This window comes from Thermobia domestica, chromosome 11 (assembly GCF_964235325.1).
Source record: "Thermobia domestica chromosome 11, izTheDome1.hap1.1, whole genome shotgun sequence".
NCBI lineage: Eukaryota > Metazoa > Arthropoda > Insecta > Zygentoma > Lepismatidae > Thermobia > Thermobia domestica.
In genome coordinates this window covers 267200415-267223682 of record NC_137464.1, presented here as the reverse complement: position 1 = coordinate 267223682, position 23268 = coordinate 267200415, and the positions used below count along the sequence as shown (strand labels likewise).

Sequence of the window (23268 nt, the reverse complement as noted above, 5' to 3'; positions counted from 1 at the left end):
ATCGAAAATGCCGTACTTTTTGTGTGGGTATAGGGGGGTCATACAGACCCCACGAGAGGCATTTAGTGAAATAAGTATATTTGTTATCTATTTATGTATAAATGAGTCTGAGCCAAAGTGGACTCAAATAATTCGTATCTTTATTCACTTTTCTTATTGATTTGCAGATTAAGTTGGTGTATTTCTTTAATTTGGACCAATAAAAGTCATTGTTAACTAACTTGAACTAAATTAGTTCTTCTGTACTCCGTAGTACTTTGAAATTGTTCATATATAATTCTGTGTAATGGTTTCACTTGTGCAACTGTTTATCTTTTTGTCCTTCTGAAATGACTCTTGACAGTTATATTAAGAAGCATGTAAAGATCAGTACAACGTATTTTTTTATTTATTTATTTATTTATTTTTTTTATCAGGATTCCTTCGTGAGTGAGTCGGCAGACGTATCGCATTTGTGGCCAATTAGTCCTGGTTCTGAGTTCAAATGGAGGACAATTTCTCTCGGATGTAACTCGAGAAGCGGTTTTTATTCCGCTTTAAGCTTATGTGATCCCTTCCAGCATAACCCGGTTGTTGCATAATAACATCAAGGCGAAACAAGCTTATTTCTGTCCATATATGATATGAATATATAGAGCAAATCATTTAAACCATAAAAACCTGGTTTAAACAAAAAAAAAAAAAAGTTTTTTAAAATAAAAACCATGGTTTTTGCCAACCCTGATATATATTATATATATATATATATATATATATATATATATATATATATATATATATATATATATATATATATATATATATATATAAATATGGACGGGTCCAGGATATGATCAAGAGAAGGGCTAAATCATATTTTGCCGCTTTATCCCGTGTAAAGCAGTATTGAAGCCCATTTTATCCAGTGTATACCTGAGCGTCAAGAGGGGGGGGGTAGCTATAGCCGTACAGCCCCCCTTTGAATCCGTCACTGTATATCTGTTGATTTGACAACATCGTTCATCTTATCGTATTGCAGAATATGCCTGGGTCGATATTTGCTTCGTACATTCTTTTTTTCACATCTATTTGAGTAGAAGTTATAATGCGTTTGGATTAGGATTACTCGTTAGATTTATTGGCTTTCAACACCTATGACCATGTTAGACCGTCGCGAATGAGGGATGACGTCCCTGACCCGAGGAACTGAACAGGAAGAAAGGAATCGGATTGGGATCATTGTTAGATACCAACCTGGCCTTTGATACGAATAAGGACAACCCAGGAAAAACCTCATTTAAGATGGCTGGTCTGGAAAAACTTGTACACCTTTTCGACCGGGTATCGAACAGGGGTTTTTGAGCCAACAAAGAACATATATTCCTCAAACATACATCTGAAGTAAAAGTTTTGTCCTCATGCATTCCATTGCGCGTAGTGTTCAAATTCCATTCATTTGTGCTTCAGAATATCTAATGTTATGTTATCAGAGGCTGCATTAATGCGTTCTCAGAGATTATGGATAGACTTTGGTGTCGTAGAAAATATCCTTGATATAATCTAGAACTTTGATCTGGAGAAGTAGGTGGGTATCGGACCATCTCGTTCTACCCAGTGCCTTGGGAAATGTGTCGTCTAAACCAGGCATTTCTAGCGGGTCAAATAGATGCCAATGTACAATAGTGTAGGCTGCAAGAAAATCTTCCCGTTTAACGTCCCACAAATATACCCTTTAGGATGAGCGAGAAAGTCGGTGGAATGAGCATGCGGGAAAAACGAATACCCTGAGAAAACGCACGGACAGATGTCCACCACAAACAGGCACCCTACTACCAGACGTCAGCGTGCAGGGCACAAGAAAAAAAAGCCATTTTCATACTTAGTGATGTATTTAAAAAGTTAGTAAATACATAAAATTATAGCTAATTTTGTGTAGGTTTTTAAAGAAAGATAAGGAAATCCAGGCAATAGATGGATACCTATTGTTTCTTTTTCGACACCTGACATGTGTTTTCCTACAACCAGCTTTCCGATGTCTGGAGGCATGCTCCTTGGACTAGCGATTTTCAGAACAAAGGACATATTAATGTTAAATTGAATCTCCCTAGGGACTTGTACGTTTCCGTAAGTGATTAAAGTTGTTCACACTGACACGTACTACCGAACGTGGAAATCACACAATATAAGTTTAGGGTTACTGGAAATCGAAGAGGGCGGGAGGAACTCATGTAAACGAATCCTTCAAATTTTGTAAATTGTGTGTGTTCTTTTGAGGGGGATGAACCAAGGGCCGCGAGTTTGATATTCTTGCCTCTAAACCAGTGATGATGACTGGAGAGAAATGTCAATATATTGAGCGTGATCGAATACATGACACGGAAATATCATTGCCACCCCTTGAAATCACCACTGCTTTAAACAGTGTCGAACGTGCTGCATCGAGTGAAAGGTCTGAGAAACGTTGGAATTCGTGGAATTACAAATTGTTCTGATATATTCCGATATGTAGTGCACATTATAGTTAGTTCAGCAAAAACCTGTCGCATCATTAACCTGAAGGCTATATCGTTCCTGTTTTATGGCCTAATGGGGATTCTGTAGTTGTAGATATTAACTTCTCCACAAACTTAAAACATTTATTGATCCTAAAACACCCGTGAAAGAAATTCGCGACCTGGCTAGATGCGAGTAAGCATGTCTGTACCAAATGGCTTTGTGTTTTTGCGCTCTATATTGCTTTAACTGCAGTTTCTACGTGTAAAGACAAGAGACATTTGTGGAGAACTACACGACGGGCAGTGGGATTTATAGAGCCTCCTTCCAAACACGTACCTTTCCAACACGTTCATCCAAAATGGAGAATCTTATAGATCGACTGTCCTTCATCTGTTGACAGGTATCACAGCAAAAATTGCAGTCGATAACTGTAGGCGTTGTCGATTAAAAATTCCTATAATAAAAGCGAAATACTTTATTTCTAGAGTGGTTAGTAAAGTAGGAGGAAATACCTCACATACAGTGCCTGTTACCTCATATGACATTTGTTCGAGATCAGACCTCCAGAGGTGAATGTTCTGCTGCAACTAGTTCCCGATTCTTGTTATCTCACTTATATCCAGGAAATTTTCCGAGTCGTGGCAAAAATGCAAGGACGTGGACGCAAAGTTCCCAGAATGGTCTTCCCCTTTCCCTCCTGCTCTTCTGAGGAAGCTCCTCGTTAACCTGTCGTCAAAAGCCTGTTCGGCGCTGAATGCATTCCGAAGGTCAATGATTATCACTCGGATATTTGCGCCGCCTTGTTTGTTTTCCTCATTCGAAAGTTCAAGGGCATTAAAAAAAAAAAAAAAAAAAAATCCGATAAAACTTGAAACTGCGATACAGTTTCTCGTAACCGTAACAGTAAGTACCAGACGCGAAAGCTCGTTATGATTGGAAAACAATCTCGATGTGATTAGATGTGTGTCAGGGTGAAACTTGAAAGATGAAACAGAAGCATTTGACATTTATATTCAGAACTCAAGATCTGAAGCATGGTAGCTCCGGAAAAAAAAAAAAAAAAAAAAAAAAATCGAAATTGAAAACTGGACGCTTTCCAATAATTAAAAAAAGAGAAACTAAGATTTGCTCTTTGCAATAAATACAGCTGTCTACTCAATAGTTTTTTAGTCTTACTTTTGTCTTTCTCGTGAAATATAGCAATGACTAAAAACTATCACAACACATTGAAATTCAAAATTCGGCAACATCTGGACCTGAGGAACTCCAGATATTCGAAAATGGGATGGTGATATGAACTGAATATATTTAACGAAAGTAACTACCTAAATTCACCAAATAAATAGTAAAATGAGAAGGACGCCCGTTAGCAGGTGCAAGCAAGATCCAAAAACTGATTATGGAGTACATTGCCATCAAAGCATAACGGCGCCACCAGAAAACAGTAGTACTCCAATGCAGTAAATTTGAAAATGCACTCCGAACGACAGCAATCTGAATTATCACTTGGCGAATTTTTGAATGTCAATCTGTATTTTTAGTTTTCATTTATTACCGTGAAAAATATGAAATCAGGAGTCTTTGTGAAACAGTTTGTGAAGGTTTTACAGAGCTGGCCACTGGTAGCGATCCAATTGGGAGATGCTGGAAGAACTTTGAGCAAAAGTATAAATAGTTGAGAACAAAAGCTCTTTAAATCCAAGTGAAACTTGCAGACCAAGAAAGACACATGTGAAAGGATTTGAAAGTCAGCAGAGCTTCGTTACATGACTATACAGAAATCATTACAATTTTAGGTGGGAACGACGCATCCAGATCTGATACATTGTATTGATTGAAGCGTCTACGTGCTGTAATCAGTTACTTGATGTCGGGGCTTGTTTGTGATCCTGAGTAATTTCCTTCCATGCTGCTTGTTTGCGGGTTCACAAGACATTGTCACCGTCTGATGGAAGACCCGTGACACACAATGTATCAAACACGTATTCGATGGTCGACATGTCAGGCGACCGTGTAGACCAACGAAGCAGAAATTCCTCGAAGAGGCTTGTACATTCTGGAATACACTTGGTCGGGTATTCTCTCCTATCACTTCTCTGACATAGTAACCACTGTTAAGGTGTCCCTTAATGCGTAGTGACCGAGATCGCATGTTGTACTCAATAACACCTGACATTTCACGCTGACGGGATATATTTATGCACGATAGCCTGTAAGAGTATGCGGCCATCACTGTATTATACAGATTGAAGCAAGGCTTGTCATTCAGCATATCAAGGGGCGGTGTTTACGTGGCCACTGTATCCTGAAGAGTTTGTTGTGGTCTTCGGGTGAATAAAGTCAGGAAGGCAAAAGGCAGTTTACAATATGACCTGTCTAGCGTTCAACAGGTGCTGTGGAAGGGTCGACGCAGATAAATCCACACCCATTTTTGAGCGCCCAGCTTGTAGCTAACGTTGTGTGGACAACACACTACAATCCGTCATGGAATTGTTAATACTTTCACATGCACATATATATATATATATATATATATATATATATATATATATATATATATATATACTGTATATATATATATATATATATATATACTGTATATCATTCGATATCGTGGCAGCATGCTCTGTACGCTTGCCAATTTCGCTATGCAAGAAGCCCTTCGAAGTGGAAAATTAGATATTCCTATGTTAAATGAACTGAGACATATTCACTTGTTTCAATGTCCTCCAGATTGTAGAGATTTGAGTGCCCGACGGTTGACGTTATGAAGTGCTCCTCCCAATTTCAGACGATCCACAAAGAGTTCATTTTATAGCATTTTGCACATTCTATGTACCTATTTCAATTTAAAAAAAAACTGTTATGTTTGAGTAAGTAAAAGGAAAATACTTCGAAAGATCCTTAGGTATTCGGAACGGAGTGTGAAACTAAATAACTCACCAAGGGCTATGTGGGTCGACTGTTTTTAGATATTTATCTGTGATCAACATATTGGATTCCATCGTTGTACTGTACAAGTTACGTTCTCTTCCCTGATAAATTGGTTTTAAAACTTAGCTATGAAATATATCCCCATTTATTGCTTACATGAGGTTGATGCTTTCAGATGTTACCAGTGTATGTGATACATTTAAATAATATTACAGTATGTATTTATGGTTTATTATACTTAATGGTTTTACAATATTTGTGTAATGAATTGTTTCAGGGCTACCGGACCCTTTTGCAAAAATCAGCGTCGATGGATCAGGGCAGTGCCATAGCACGGATACGTGCAAATCCACCTTGGACCCTAAGTGGAATCAACACTATGACCTGTAAGTATCATTCATTCATTCACAAAATATAAAATATAGTCTGTAATTAGTGGATATGTTATTGTCAGCATATATAATATTGCGTGACCGTATACAGGGTGTTACAAGAATATCTCAATATTTTGGAAACAATTTCTCACATCAAAATAAGAAGAAAAGAAAAAATCATATGGACCTTTGCTCAGCCGAAAACTTGAAAGAAGTGACCTTCAAAATTTCATAGCTCCACTACTATGGGACATATCATAGTCGGGTGAAGACTTCACTGAGGAATTGGTCTATGAACTATCCAAATATCCATGTTTAAGAATGCTCCAGTACTTGTACACCAATTTTTAGAGAGGTAGGTGGAGAGTGATCAAGTACTCCCAAATAGCTTCTATAAACATGATAGTGCATTACCGGAGGTTCTTAAAGATATATATTTGGATAGTTCACATACTAGTTCCTCAGTGATGTTTTGACCCGACTACAATCGGCCCTATAGTAGTGGAATTATGGACCTATTTTTACGTTTTCAGCACCCTATAGCTACAAAACTATGCACTTCCAACCACAGATCCATATGATTTTTTTTTTTTCTGTCTTGAATGTTAGGAATCAATTCCCAAAGTATGGTGACGAAATTTTGTAACACCGTGTATTTCTTTCACAGAAGTCAACTGGGGTACAGTATTGTTTATTATTGGTACTTCCTTTTGAAATTTCAATCCTCTAAACATTAACGTTCGCATTTAACGAAAAGTGTCCTCAAAACATGTGTTAGAACAACTAGTGCGAATTCTTAAACGAAGTAAATGGTTCAAAATGTTCTGTGCTTTGGCTTTCGCTGCTGTATTATCTTGCTTCTGTTTCTGTAGAACATCAAATTTATATAATACATTGAACAGAGTAATAGTTCACAGTGATTGTATGCAAAGCTTGTTGAGAACAGAAGCTGGAGATACAACAGGCATAATGAAATGTAGTTGTTGATCCGTTAAAATTAATGCTTTACTAAATGTTATAAAATCTCAGCAAAAGAAAAGAAAAGAAAAGCCAAAAGCTAGATGGCTGAACAGAGTAGAAAGTGATTTGAAAAAATTGAAGGTTTGAGAATGGAAAGAAAAATGCAGAGAACTGAAAGAGTGGAGGCAAATAGTGGAAGAGGCCAAAGCCCACCTGGGACTTGTAGTGTCAAGTGTTAAAAGGTAAATGCTAAGTCAATAACAGGTTGCTGTGCAAGTACACCAGTAATCAGTAGTCTTTTATTAAACCAGTTTTATCTAAAGGATCAACCATTTGTACTATATGTCGAACTTTCCAATTCAAATATATTATTCGAAATAAGACTACTACCAGTAAAGTTCTTTTCCTTCTCTTCAAAGTATATTCCGATGATTACTCCTTTGTATAATATCGTTACAACCAATTCATAATCGTATTTCGTCCATAGTGTTTAAAAATTATGAATTTTAACAAAATTTGCTTACACAGACATTTATATGATAATTAATGCGTTCCATACGAATAACTTACTTTTCATAGGTTTTCAAACGAACATTTAATAGACTACAGTGCAGTGTAGCATAAGATGAAAATAAACAGAAGACATAAGTAATTTTGGGACAAAATCCTCGAAGATTGAATACTTAATTATAACTGCGAAAATTCACTTGTACTTTCACTGTTTGATGAAATAATCAGAAATAAAACTAAAGCAGAAAAGAGTAGAAGGAAGCCCCACTGGTATGAAGAATTGTGTATGTAGAAACAATGAAAACTGTTACCTAAGCAAATGCTTATGAAAATGGTAGAAAAGTCTAAGAGGAAGAATAAGGAATGGATGGCACATGAAGTACAAAAGGATGTGGAAGGACTGGTAAGAAGTGGTGATATAATGAAAGAAATCATTGGAGAGACTTCGCACTCATCGTTTGTATTTGATACTTTTTTTTAAGACTTACATTTAAATGCCAATTCTAAATATCAAAGCATAATTCTTCATTAATGGATGTTTCTCAGTTTCATGTTGAAGTTACCATATAAATTATACTATGACTGTATACTATCAAGTATTGTTTGAAGTATCTACACCAAAGACCAGAGGATAAACAATCGCCACTACTGATCCGTCCGTACGGTGCCACTCGGCTCCTTCAATATTTTTGTCCATCAATTCCCTAGTTTTCTTTCTAATCATGTTCTTCAGATTATTCTGTTAGAAACTGGTTAATCGAAGCTTCTTGGTTGTAAAGCGAAAACTAGCAAAAATATCTAGGTAAGGCTTACCACTAACCAGTAGTGTCCATTCCGCTCCCTCAGATACTTGGGCGCAATACCCTAAACCTACTTCTTCTAAGAACTTTATGAATCGCTGATACATGTACCTTTCTCTGGCTTGTCGTATCCACGAGACACTACACTGCGCTGTATCTTCCTTTACATTATCAATCTCCTTCTTTGGTTAGCTTTTTCACTCGTTTCCCCTTCAGTTCTGTAGCATCCACTCGGCGAACTACATATTCCAAAGGTAGTCTTTATACATGCCCAAACCATCGAAGTTTACTTTCTAGCAATTTCCCGCTACTGATCTCACCTTTGCTGTTCCTCGGATCACTTAATTCCTAATTTTGTTCTTCAGTGTCATTCCACTTTATCCACCGCAGCATCTACCTTATGTTCCTCTCTTCCTCAACATCCAACATTCTGCCCTCGTATAATATTGCAGGTCTTACTTCTATTTTGTTAACTTTTCCTTGAAGACTTACTGGTACCTTACGGTGAGACAGTACTCCTGTTGCTCCTTTCCATTTTGTCCTATCGCTGTTAACTCTCCCGTTTGCATCTTCCTCTGTTTCTTCATTTTTCTGGAGTGTTGACCCCAAGTACTTGAATGTCTTAATTATCACCTCTTCTTCGTTCAACCGTATTCTTGTATATCCGATTTAGTTTTTGCTGAATGGGTAATGTAGATATATATAGTGCCTTAGTTTTACTAATTGTAAACCCTTTGCTCTCCAGTGCTCCTCTCTAGGTTCTAATTTCTCTTAGTTTCACTCAGCAGCACGAGTCCGTCCGCAAATAGTATGTTCCAAAGTTCTAATTCCTAAATATCCTTTGCAAACTCGTCCATCATAACTGCAGAAAAATATGGGCTAAGACTAGATCCCTGATAAAATCCCACTTTAACTGCGAGCTCATCTGTTATTCCACATACGCTCTTCACTCCTGACCTACATACATCCATTTATACGTTCGGAATTCATTTTTTCTTCAGTTACCGTAACACCCTATCGTACGCTTTCTCTAGATCGATGAGTGCTTGGGCGAAAATAGTAGTAGATGAGACCGAAGTTGGTTGTGATAGGTGGCTTGCTCTGTAGAATAAATTTTATCCAATGTAGAGTTTCTTAAAGCATCATTACTGTATAATTAAATCTCGATTTTGCCATTTTCAGTTGAAAATTGTTTCCCTAAACTGTCTCATGGGTGCAACTTGCATCCTAAAACCCTCCTGTTGCCGCCATTGACATAAGTGGATAATCCTACTGACCGCATATGCATACGTCATAATATTTTGAATGGTTCTCATACATATATCTCCATTGTTTTATCCAGTATATATTGGAATTCAGTAAGGAGTTAAAGCTAAAAATAATGGTTCATAGTAATACAGTACCTCTCCCGGTACGTCAGTTTAGTTACGCAATAAACTAAAAAAAAATTAGAACTATTAGCGTGTGTAAATGTCCGCAGCTTTTGTTACTTGGAAATGCATTTCAGTATCCAGCGACATACCTAATATAACTTTTCTGTTTAGTATTTTTTAATTTGTATAATTTTTACTCCTCTATCTGGTGGAAGTGTGGGCGTGGAGAGGAGCGGTGAGAATTAATGGACCAAACGGAGAACTATTGAGGAAGTGTTAGAAATAGTAAAGGGAGAAAAGGACAATTTTAGATGTAAGTGAAAAGAGGAAGAGAAACTGTTTAGATATTGGTTGAGAGAAACTTACGTGGGACGTGCTAGAGGGTATAGTAGCAGAAAAAAAGGGAGGAGGCGAAAGAGGCTAAGACGAAGAGGTTAGCTGAAGACCGTGGTGCATGGAAGTTTTTAGTTGACTTGCCAATAGCGTAGAATACCAATGATGTATAATTTTCATACTTTTATAGTTTATATCCTAGTAAATGTTGCTACATGAAGTTATATTCATACAGGGTCCAGCAAAAAGACCTCCTGTATTTGGAGAGGACGCAGGGTGAGTTGTTTTGGGGAAACGACGGCGGAGGGGGTATCGATCAATAGCGGTATACGTGGCATTGTCAGTAGTCGCAATGGCGTGGCACGGTGAGCATCGTACGCTTGTTGTGAAGCAGTGTATTCGTAATGATGGTTCTGTAATTACAACTCAGCTGGCATTTCGTATTCGCTTCCGTCTTGGCAGACATGATTCTGTTCTGATTAGAAAAAACTATTCAAGTTTCGTTATCAAACTTCAGAGCAACAGTTCTGCATGCCTGGCCGACCTCTGACCGTAGCAACGCTGAAATATGTGGCCCGTGTGAGAGCATCCATCCAACAATGTCCAAAGGGTTCAACACTTCAACAGGGCGGTCAGGCGATTTTTTTTCCCCTCAGTGCAGAACCTGTCGCTCTAAAGTTTGATAGTGAAACTTGAATAGTCTTTCTTCCCGAAAAAGAATCATGTCGGCCAAAGTCCGGACCGAATGCAAGATACCTGCTGAGTAGTGATCACAGAACAACAATTATGAATATACTCCCCCACAACAAACGTACGATGCTCACCACGCCACGCCACGCCATTGCGACTACTGAAAGTGGCACGTATACCGCTATCGATTGATGCCCACTATAACTCTCACAGCGCCCTCTCCTAATACAAGAGGTCTTTTTGGCGGACCCTGTATAGCAATAATAAGTATTGCATTTCTTACATCGACTTTTGTAAAATCAAGTCACGTAAAGATTTACGGAACGCATTACTTACATAAGTCGAGGTGTTATTCTGTAGGTTATATCGATTTTTTTTTTTTTTTTTTAAACATTACCAGATGGAGCGAATAGGAAAATATGGATCCAAACAAAATACTGACTCATTTGTTACGGCGCGCTTTAAAAAAATAATAGGTGTGTATCAGCAAATGGTTAATAAAATTGAGGCATTTCTATACTACCTCTCCTCGTTCCATTTTTCAAATGCCTTCTAAGAAAGGATATTTTTATGATTGTGTTACGTCAGAACATTGAACGGATGTATTTCTGTTGATTTTATTGAGCAGTATTCAGCTGCTGAATTATTCACATTTCCTGCTAGGAAGATGGGGTGGACTGTTATATGCAGGAAATAAAATTGAAATGTATTTCACGTGACAAGCAGGAGCCTAGTTTTATTCTAGTTAGGTGTTTATTTTTATCATTAATACATTAAGGAAGGAAAGAGGGATTGATATTCAGGAAAATGATAGGCATACACATCGGAATATATTGTAGTTTTTTCGGTGTTTCATTGCCTGATCAAGTTGCATTTCTTCATTGCACTTTTGCCCTAACTCTTTAAAGGTAAATGTAACCTTTTGTTTGTTCTGAATCCGTTAATTTCGAGTACATAGAAAGACTGTATTAAATGTTGACAACAGTGGTATCCCTGGCCCGCACAGGAAATATCACCTGAGTTTGTTCTGTTACATAAGTTGAAAGATAAGTTGACGGAAATAGAAAAAAGTAGCAAAAACTGAAACAAGAGGTTTATTCAGATGCATATAAAGCGGTATCAGCCTAGATTAAATACAGTATTACTTTAGAATAGGATTATCCTAGGTTGATCTTGGAAATCTTGTGCTGTGTGGGTAAGGAAATGATGTGGTGCTTTTGGAAGCACTGTTGCCAAAGACACTGTAAAAATAGACTACTCTGCTGACAAGCTTAGAGCGTTTAACAGATCGTAATTCTGCAGTTGTAATAGTATGACAGGATGCTTTGTAACGCACGATTTTCAAATAATAATAATAATAAATACACTTGAAAAATTTGATAGATTCAGCATTAAACTGCTGGCAGCAGCGCGGTCAGTGATCTTGGTTGCTTCAAAATAGTGTTTCTCTCTGTTGGTGAATAAATGTGCACGAAAAAACTGATCAATGAGTAAATGTTTATTTACAGTAACTACACAACAATTTGAAGACACTTACAGCTTATTATTAAAATTGTCTTTTGAAATCCGGAGAACCACAAAGTATGGCTCTCATGGCTCTCCTTCACTGTTTTAGAACGAACGTTATGCAAATGTAATTGACAATGACATCAACTCACTATAACAAGTCTCCACAAATAGCGTGAAAGAGTATAGCACTGGTTGGGGAACAACTTTCCCATTAATTTTGTTTACATTACGTGCAACTTCTATCGGACGCCAGCTTTCCTTAACTCCTTCAGTGTAAGTGGCGAGTTAACTCGTATCTTCAAAAGGCACCTGCTGTGCGGATGGCGTATATATACGCTTTCATTTTGCTTTGGCTATTTTGTATTGCATATGGCGAATATACTTGCCCATAGTATGAGTAATGTTATCCCGACAATATTTAGCGAGTTTGCGCTCAGCTGGTTTCAATTGTTGCTTAATTAAAAGAAGAGGAGGAAAAAGGAAGAAAATAGAGTTTGGGCTTCGTCAACTGCAGTTTTCATTCTTTGTTTTGTTTGAGAGCAGAGAGCACAGTAATGGGTTCAAAACGATATTTCAACGATGCTGACATCAAGGAAAAGTTATTAATTAGTGATTCTGATGTAAGTGATTTTGAAACAGATTTAGAATCGACATCCAAAGTTCTCAAAAAAAAAAAAAAAAAAAAACTACACTTTTTACAGCGGTTCGCATCTGAAAATTACGCACTGAAGGGGTTAACGGCATAATATATGCTGGAGGTGGTATTTCCATGATCTGATTAAATGTAGGCGTGGAAATAAAATTACTTGAAATAAATGCATCATATCTTATGGTTGAAGAACGTTCTCTCGGAGAAGTTATATCAGCTAATGAAAGTTGTAAGAATTGCACATCTGTTCCAGTCAAAATGCATTCAGTGGTGCTACAACAAAAGGTTTCTCGGTTTTCGTAACTCAAAAGTGGCATTATAATAGGTATTTTTTTCTTCTACAAAACATTTATGTTTAACATCAATTAACTTAGTAGGAAAAATTTTGAGTAATTTTTGCAAGCACTACAGTTGTTATTTTTCGAAGCATTAGCCGAGATTTTGCAAAAAACAAAACTGGGTTTTGAGAATTTTAAAAAAATAAATACTACAAGAATAGATACCGGCTTCGGGCAAAAATCACACTGGTTTCATGGGGGAAAGTGTTTCGGTGAGAAACTGAAATGCCAGTTTTTCTATAAAGGGGTTTAGGAATGGAATCCAGTTTAAGCAGTCTTACATAGGCTGCAATCAGTGAGAAATGGAGGATTTAGGAACAATTTGTAGAGTGGCCTAAAATTCTGTGACTCTGCAAGGAATTACACTTTTTTGTAATTCCAAATTCCTAAAGCAATTCTTCGGTTCAAGAAGACGTGTCTTTAATGAAACTAATAATAGAACGAGAATAAAAGAGAGCTGCCCCAATTTTATTTATTTATTTTTTTTTTTAAAGAACGGTCTGAAACAATGAGACGTCATTCCTCTCCTTTTATTTCATTTTCATTTCTTCGCTAATCTCACTCCCATTTCAATGAGGAATATAAAATAAAGTTTAGAAAGTGGTATTTACTAAATGCTGTTAACATGAAGTAATACCAGATTCTAAAGCAGATATTTGGGTGTGCAGTTTTAACACTATTATTGTTGAGCACCCAAATTTCTGCATTATACGAAACATCTTAAACCGTTTCTTTATTGTCTTAAACTTATTCAGTAAAATTCACTTTTGGAGGTGAGCGAATGATCTATAGTCAGTGCATGGAAAGGGAATGGATCCAGAAAATGAGCAGAAACTGAAACATGGTAATGATGCTTGAAAAGAAAGATGTCATTTCTTTGTAGCCGTTGCAGTGGAATACATCCATACATCTACACGTATACGTATACTGAACACACCGTAACTTGCAATCGAATATATCAGACAATTCTGTATTAGCACTCTTTACACACACGAAGGAACACGGCAGCTGTAATCAGTTTACCCACTCATAACTATAAATAAATATTGCCTAAAACACAAAGTTCAGTCGTGTAGTCAAAAGAGAAGGATTTGCCAACATAAGAAAGGGTCGGAGGTTCCTGTAGAACACCTGATTCTCGTTTAATGGTATGCCATCATACACAAAACAACAAATGCCCAGTTGAAGCCAGTACAACAAGAAAGAGGTCCCGAAAACAGGCGGTGCGTCGTTCTGTTCCTGGAGATGCAGAAAATATTTTAGTAGTCGCATGATGTATATACCAGAGAGTATTATTACTATTGCTGAGACATTTGGCACGTAAGTATGATTTGCTTAAGTGGTTAAATGAAGAAACTCCTATAGAAGAAATACCCTAACGCAGTTTCCCAAACTGTGCTCCGCGGCGCTCTGATGCGCTTTGGCTGTCTAACAGAGGTGTCACGAAATATTTGAAATGACAACCGTAGAAATGTCGTAGGTATGTGATAGTAATTTCATTAATATTTTTGGTTTACATCAACAATTGTCCAGTGCTTTTTATAAATAATTTTTGTATAAATAACTCTTGAGTTCGTGAGTTTAAAACGTATATGTTTGTGAAGCTGTCCTAACATATAATTTTTGTTCTATACTCTATTTAATTTCTGTTCATGACGAGCGAACATCGAGCAAAGAGTGCAACTCTTGCTGTTTCGATAGATGAGTCCACAGAAAAAAACGCAGCTTAAGATATGCTTTTGTCTCCTTTATAGGCTTGGTTTCTTCAATTGAGTCACTTCACCGTTCATGAAGGGAAGTATAGTGGTTCCTATTAAAACGCTAGTTAAACAAAATGATTGAGTATTGTTTTTATGGTTGTTTCAGGTACTTGGGCAAAATGGACGGCATCACGATCAGCGTATGGAATCACAAGAAGATCCATAAGAAACAGGGCGGAGGGTTTCTTGGGTGTGTGAGGATAATGTCAAACACCATCCAAAGGCTGAAGGATACCGGATGTAAGTCTTCTTTCTGTCGCTTGTTTACATCTACTCTTATACTAAACCGTTAATAAGTTAAGAGGGAGTACGTTACTGTACTAAAATGTTGGCAGTATAGTTTTTAATGTTTTAAATATTCTGATTATCAGAATATCCAAGTAGATATTAGATGCTTAACAAAAATCGAACGCGGAACCATATGTTCCAAATAAGCGTTGTACTCATTCGGATAAGTGAAAACGTAAGCATTTTTATGAACCATGATAATTAAGTTCTTATGGAATATTCCACATACCGCCAGTGAGGTCAGTTTAATATTGAATCCTTAAGAGCATGCCTTACTAAAAATAACACAAAATTTACAATTTTTCTTTTGCTTGTTTCCCATAAGTGAAAGGGGATAATGAAATGCAACTTACAACAATCATAGATCATGTTATTCTACAACAGAAAATATAAAACAAGGATTTTCAGTGTTGCCATCCATAGAAATTACAGTATTGCCAGAATAACGTTTCCCTTAAAATCTAAGTTAAGGCAGCGACTAGAGGAACGAACTCAAATGCGTTTGATTACGTATCATGTTGTTTTGATAATCTGTGAACTACTTTTCAAATAACATTATTATTTAATTTTAATAACTGTATGTTAAAACTTTTTTATTACAAACTTAATACAACTACTATTTAAAATAGTTCACAGGATACCAAAACAACATGATACGTAATCAAATGCAGTTGAGTTCGTTATTCTAGTGACTGCCTTAACTTAGATTTTAGTGGAAATGTAATTCTGGTAACACTGAAAATTCTTCAGGTTCATAGTCTGTTGTAGAATAACCTATGATTGTGGTAAGTTGCATTTCATTATCTCCTTTCATTTATGAAAAACATCGTAAATTTTGTGTTATTTTTAGTATGTCAGGGTCTTAATAATTAATAACAAGAATAAGGAAAGAGATATTTAGATGCCAGGGTGAAACAAAAACTGGAATGGCCGATTTTCAAACTGAGTCTTTCGTATTGCGAATTAAAAACTCGAAGTAGTAGCCTATATCTGCTCGATGGATGGGTAGGATGTGCAGAATCGCATCCTTTGACCACTCTTATGCTCAATAATTTTGCTAGTACAAGATCAGTTCATGTAAGTTCAATAACATCCACCTCATATTATCGGTATTCATGCTCTAATACTGTCGCCTGAGCAAAAGAATCTTTGCATCACTCTCTTAAAAGAGAGTCCTCTTTTTCTTTGTGAGCGAGATTGAAGTGTGCTTAAGGAAAGAAAAAAAAGACAAAATACAAAACGCATTCCCTGAAATATTTTATTTTCACAAAAATGCCTAAAACAAAGTTTGCGTTTTTGTATCCTAATGTAAAATTCTTGTTATGTAAGGACGCCTAATTATTTTGTTAAACAAGATGTTATTTTGTTAAATGCTAAATTAAATATTTAGATTTTTCGCAGTAATGGGAGATTATCCATATTAATCTCAGAAAGTATTAACTTTATTCATTTTATTCTTTGAATAAAAGGGTGAGGCCAATAAATTATAAATACAAATACAGAGAGACTTGCCTTCGATCTTCTTACTTCCTTTCGTGTCTAAAATAGGGATGGGCAAAACCAGTTTTTATAAAAACCGGAAACTGTTTTCTAGAAAAGCCGGAACCCGAAAAATCAACATTTCGGTTTTCTCCAAAAAACTTTTCGGTTTTTCACTGAAACTGGTTTCGGTGAAAACTTTTGGAAAACACACAAAACTATTTCTGTGGAAACGGAATCGGTTTCCGGAGAACAACGAAACACTATTCTGGTCAGAAATAGAACAAATAAAAAAAAAAAAAAAAAAAAAAAACGGAACCGGTTTTGAAGAAAACCAGATTCGGTGAAAAATGAACAGATTTTTGAAGAAATCCGAAACCGGTTTTTTGAAAAGTTTCAAAAACCGGTTTTGTGCCCACCGCTAGTCTAAACTACGTTCCAGGATCGGAGGACAATGATAGAGCACGTTTTTACACGGGTATCGCAGTATCCACTGAAATATCACAAAATAGTCGAAAACTGGGATTCATTGTTGGAGTTCATAAGGAATAATATAATTGCGCAGGCGGCTAGGATTTCTTTTCTTTAATTCTTTAAGTGTCAACAGAAAATTTATTGCAGTGTCAACAGAAAATTTATTTCAGTTGCAGAAAAAGTTTAAACTTATTTTGAAATCAAACAATAAAAGGCAATAGTCATCCAGCAAATCGTGTTCTTGTATCATCTTAAAATGACAAGTGACTGAACACTTACATGTTGATACATTATATAAAGACTCTTCCTTATCATTTTCAGTTCAGCCAAAATATTTCCCTGTTAAATAGACAATTCTATTTGATAGGCATTTATAATTCATAAAAGCACACGAATGTGTCAAACAATAGTTCGTGTTGACGTTTATTATCACATGATAATCTATTCTATGGCAGCGACAACAGTTCGTGGAACTTATTACCAAATTACAAGGATTGTCAGAAAAGTATTCGACTTGTTTTAAGGAAAACAGCAGGGCGCAAGCTGGCCATACAGGGTTTCGAGGAAGGGGGGTCCGTTATGTATTTAGCGTCCAGATAGCGTTATTTTCCCTTGCGTCTGTTGTTGTTGTTAACAACCGGCTATGTTGAATATTGTCGTGAATTTACAAAAATGTGAATGTAATCTGAAGGAGCATTCGGATATATGCGCAGTGAGTGGCCTCGAAGTTTGTATCCAAGATCTTGATAGAAACAGCTTTGTGTAGAAATTTGCACGGAATGTGCTGAATACTGCGAACACTGATTCTTATTTTCTGAAGACCATTATCACAGGATAAAATGTGGGTCTACGGGCACAGCCCAGGAACAAAGGCAGAATTAGGTCCGTTACACAGTCACGCGGAGTCACGCGTGGCAAGATGGTTCTGTTGTTTCTTATGGGTGCATACATAGTCACGCGGAGGCCTCCGTGAGGCGGATAGGGCCATTGAGCAAATGGGTGCTTACATAGTCAAGCGGAACTCCGCGCGCGGAGCAGCCACTTCCCTTTTAAGGCCCGTTACACAGTCACGCGGAGCTCCGCGCGCGGAGTCCCGCGTGGCAAGATTGTCCTATTGATTCTTATGGGTGCATACATAGTCACGCGGAGCAGCCTCCGCGTGGCCCTATCCGCGCTCCGCGAGGCAGATAAGGCCATTGAGCAAATGGGTGCTTACATAGTCAAGCGGAACTCCGCGCGCGGAGCAGCCACTTCTCTTTAAAATTTAAAAAGAAACATGCATGGTAGCAAAAGCAAAATGCAAATTGATCCAGATTTTTATTTTTGATAGTGAGTTGCTAAATAATATTTTATACTGTTCTATAATACTATTTTCATATTGTTTAGTGTTATTTTTAATTTAGCTATATTGTCTTCGTTTAATTGGAACTTTCAATTAATGTCTTTGTTTAATTGGAACTGTACATGTGGTGCCTCTAATATACCACAGTTAACAGTACGTGACTATTGTAATTCTTGGACTTTCTTTCAACAAATTTCAGTTTGTTTCAATTATCACGTAGGTTAAATTAACACCATGTTAATGGGATCCCTCTTGTGAGGAACACAAAAAGCGTGACATTCGTGAACAGGCATGGAACGAGATATGTAAAAGATTTTTTTTTTTTTTTTGTAAAAATGAAGGTATGGATAATGAAAAAAGATAAATTGAGGCAAATAATTTATCTCTACTATTAAATAGTTGATTGGATGTGAAGTTCTAACCAAATGTACAAACATAGGTTATTTTCATTTGTTAAAAAACAGTATCTGTTAAGTGCTGTATTTTAAGAGCGTGCATATGAATTTTATTTAAATTGCATTTTTATAATTTCGATGGATTTTTTTTCAATTAGGTCATCGAACGACTGAATTGACGTACGGAAATTATTGAAGTACTTCTCGTCTTCTCGCAAATCTATATACACAGACGTAAAGCTCCCTTCAAACTTCTTTGAGAAACTAAGGGATGAATCTTGAGACATTTATTTTTCTGTATTCTTCGTTTTCTCTTCTTACAGAAATATTAAGATGCCACTATTGTCGTTTCGAACTTTTTATGTTGACTCGCAACACTGACTGAGAAGAATCCTGTATATAATCACGTGACGCGTAGCGCGTAGCTACGGATGACTGTGTAAGCACACACGCGTAGTGCGGAGAGCGGAAGACGGGGCGCGGAGCTCCGCTTGACTGTGTAACGGGCCTAAATGTAAAGAGCAAGGTGCATAGTAGCAAAACCAAAATGAAGATTGATCCAGAAAGACTTATTACAGAAGTTGAATTAAGACCATGTTTATGGGATCCCGCTTGCGTAGAATACAAAAATCGTGAGAGTCGCAATTTTTCCAATTAATTCATCGAACGACCGGACTGACATGCGAAAATAATTGAAGAACTTTTTCTAATCTTCTCACAAACCTACATAAAGAGTCACAAAAGCTCCCTTCAAACTTCTTTGAGTAACTAAGGGGTGACTTTGGAACCTCCTATTTTTCTGTGTCCTTCGTTTTCTCTTCTTACAGATATAATAAGAAGCCACTTATTGTCGTTTCGATCTTACTCATGTTGACTCGCAACACTGACTGAGGAAAATTGTGTATATAATCACGTGACGCGTAGCGCGTAGCTACGGATGACTGTGTAAACACACACGCGTAGCGCGGAGCTCCGCTTGACTGTGTAACGGGCCTTAGTGTTGCCTACAAGAGGAGGAAGTTCCTCCTCTGAGACGAGACAGCCAAAAATATGCTCTTCCTGCTCGACTAGTGTTTAGCGCGCACATGCCTTTTGTGCATGGGATCCCGGATTCGATTCCCACTGGGAGAGCCTTGAAATTTCAGCAGTTTGAGCCTTAAATTAAACGTCTTATAGCTACGGCGCTGGAAAGGAACCCTAAGCTCTCATCCACCAGCCAACCAACATTAGACACAAACTACTCGGTGGAAGCATCCAAGCTTGCCAAAACCCAGCTTTCGTCTGTTGCCGAAAACCAAAAAGTACATGAAAGGAACGCTTTTTCACACCCTAGAGAACATCAAGCTCTATGTGAAGACTGCCCGAACAGAACGTGGCAAGGAGAGGTTCGAGGACTTTTTTCGAGCAGTGTATGAATCGGTGGATTCATGTCTAGAAATGGAGGGAACTGCTTTGGAGAGGATTAGGACGACGAATCACACCAGGAGTGAATTTTGTTTCGTGGACCATGATCGGATATTTGGGAGATAGGCCTTCGTATTTCGTATTATGTGCTTGACATCGAAAGGCAATGCTTATTACATTGAAGAGATTTTGCTTTTTGTAACCTCGGTCAAATAATTTCCTTCCTTGCAAGCAGCATTGCATTCTATTGAGTGATTGTTACTATATACGTGTGTTACGTGGCGAATAGATTTTGCTTTCAGTTCTGAATTCCTTTTTAATCATTTCGTCAACTCTGAAGGAGCGACGCCTTCGCAGGAGAACTTTCTCCGAACGTTGAAGATTCACAATATTAAACGCGATTTTTTGAGTCTTCTAAGAGAAGCTGTGGAACAAATGCTTTCACTGAAACATAAACAGTCGATTCCTTCCATTCTAAATATTGATATCGTGTCTGTGTTTGTAGGTATTACAGTTGCTGAAGGCTGAGGGTTTATGTGAAAACAGACGACCGTCGTTGTACATTCTGTTTGTCGCTGTTTTTATTTTCCTTTCGCGTTGGCTGCTGCGAAGGATTTCCTCGTTAGCTTTCTCCTTCTTTCTGTTGTGTCGTGACGTACTAGGTCATCCGCCAAGTGATTATGAGAACAGTTTCCACAAATCCTGTGCACGAAAATCTCTTTCTACTCACATGCTAGCAAACAGCTTCACGCATCTTGGAATAAGCATTGGTATTGGCAGCGCGTAATCTATAGGTCCTGGGTTCGATCTAAAGCCGAAATATTTAGTTTTAAAAATATTGGATCATTTACAAGAAAATTTGTTCGGAAATACAGATGTGATTATCAGTAGATGGACCAGTATAGTCACTGGCGTCTCTAGCATGTAAAATTTGGGAGGGGGGAGGGCATCAAAGAAAGTTATTTAAATGGTATTACCTAGCCCAAACTGTTTATTAACTTCGATTCCATTTGTTACCTTTCTGCTTACCTTCACTTACCCCCTAAGGTATATCAAGAACTCAATTACAATCGTTTCACAGCCTGAATATTATATTCCAAATAAATATAATATTATTATTTATATGATATTCTGTCGTTAGTAAATAAATTAAATTAGAATAAAATATTGAATATTTTGTACTTCAAAATATTGGGGAGGACGCGTCCCGCCTCGTCTTCCCCCCGCCAGAGACGCTCGTAAGTAGTTTCCGAATGGATTAGCGTTGAAATATACTGTTCTAGATTCGACCAACAGACGCTTAATCATTTTCTTTCTGTGGACTACGCACATACAAAACGATTCTCTTAACGAATTGGCTTCCCAAGAACATTCGATGAATAAGTCAAGTGCACTTTACATAGTCTCCCTTCATGGCTACATGGTTAACTTTCTTGACCTTGTGTGGAAAAGCTGGGTTTGATTTGGTGTGAAAGCTTATGTCGAGAATTCCACTTAAGTGTGCATCCCATAGTCAGTACAGAAAATAGATGTGAAAATAGCCGTTAAGATTCTATTTCATTCTTGAATTAGTTAAAAAAAAAAAAAAAAAAAAAAAAACAGGGTCAGATCCAAAACCGACTTCTGGGGGGACGGTGGGTTGTCATACTGCTATTTAGAGCTACTTTTAAGAGCTTCAAACTCTGGGATGGGTTTTATTTATATATATAAAATAAGAAAGTTTCCTCTTCTGGGGGAAGGGCGGTGAGTTGTCATACTGCTACTTAGAGCTACTTTTAAGAGCTTTAAACTCTGGGATGGGTTTTATTTATATATATAAAATAAGAAAGTTTTCTCTTCTGGGGGAAGGGCGGTGGGTTGTCATACTGCTACTTAGAGCTACTTTTAAGAGCTTCAAACTCTGGGATGGGTTTTATTTATATATATAAAATAAGAAAGTTTCCTCTTCTGGGGGAAGGGCGGTGGGTTGTCATACTGCTACTTAGAGCTACTTTTAAGAGCTTCAAACTCTGGGATGGGTTTTATTTATATATATAAAATAAGAAAGTTTTCTCTTCTGGGGGAAGGGCGGTGGGTTGTCATACTGCTATTTAGAGCTACTTTTAAGAGCTTCAAACTCTGGGATGGGTTTTATTTATATATATAAAATAAGAAAGTTTCCTCTTCTGGGGGAAGGGCGGTGGGTTGTCATACTGCTACTTAGAGCTACTTTTAAGAGCTTCAAACTCTGGGATGGGTTTTATTTATATATATAAAATAAGAAAGTTTCCTCTTCTGGGGGAAGGGCGGTGAGTTGTCATACTGCTACTTAGAGCTACTTTTAAGAGCTTTAAACTCTGGGATGGGTTTTATTTATATATATAAAATAAGAAAGTTTTCTCTTCTGGGGGAAGGGCGGTGGGTTGTCATACTGCTACTTAGAGCTACTTTTAAGAGCTTCAAACTCTGGGATGGGTTTTATTTATATATATAAAATAAGAAAGTTTCCTCTTCTGGGGGAAGGGCGGTGGGTTGTCATACTGCTACTTAGAGCTACTTTTAAGAGCTTCAAACTCTGGGATGGGTTTTATTTATATATATAAAATAAGAAAGTTTCCTCTTCTGGGGGAAGGGCGGTGGGTTGTCATACTGCTACTTAGAGCTACTTTTAAGAGCTTCAAACTCTGGGATGGGTTTTATTTATATATATAAAATAAGAAAGTTTTCTCTTCTGGGGGAAGGGCGGTGGGTTGTCATACTGCTACTTAGAGCTACTTTTAAGAGCTTCAAACTCTGGGATGGGTTTTATTCATATATATAAAATAAGAAAGTTTCCTCTTCTGGGGGAAGGGCGGTGGGTTGTCATACTGCTACTTAGAGCTACTTTTAAGAGCTTCAAACTCTGGGATGGGTTTTATTTATATATATAAAATAAGAAAGTTTTCTCTTCTGGGGGAAGGGCGGTGGGTTGTCATACTGCTACTTAGAGCTACTTTTAAGAGCTTCAAACGCTGGGATGGGTTTTATTCATATATATAAAATAAGAAAGTTTCCTCTTCTGGGGGAAGGGCGGTGGGTTGTCATACTGCTACTTAGAGCTACTTTTAAGAGCTTCAAACTCTGGAATGGTTTTAATTTATATATATAAAATAAAGTTTCCTTTTCTAGGGAGGATCGCCCCGATCCCCCTGGATCCGCCACT

General features: G+C 37.3%; 1 protein-coding gene across 1 annotated transcript in view; it reads left to right on the top strand.

Annotated features, from left to right (window-relative positions):
- Positions 1–23268, top strand: part of Smurf (SMAD specific E3 ubiquitin protein ligase) — a 140877-nt gene that overhangs the window by 71739 nt on the left and 45870 nt on the right. The window contains exons 3-4 of the mRNA XM_081732322.1: positions 5687–5795; positions 14812–14945. Of these exons, the coding sequence (XP_081588448.1) occupies positions 5687–5795; positions 14812–14945 (243 nt within the window). The remainder of the gene's footprint in view (positions 1–5686; positions 5796–14811; positions 14946–23268) is intronic.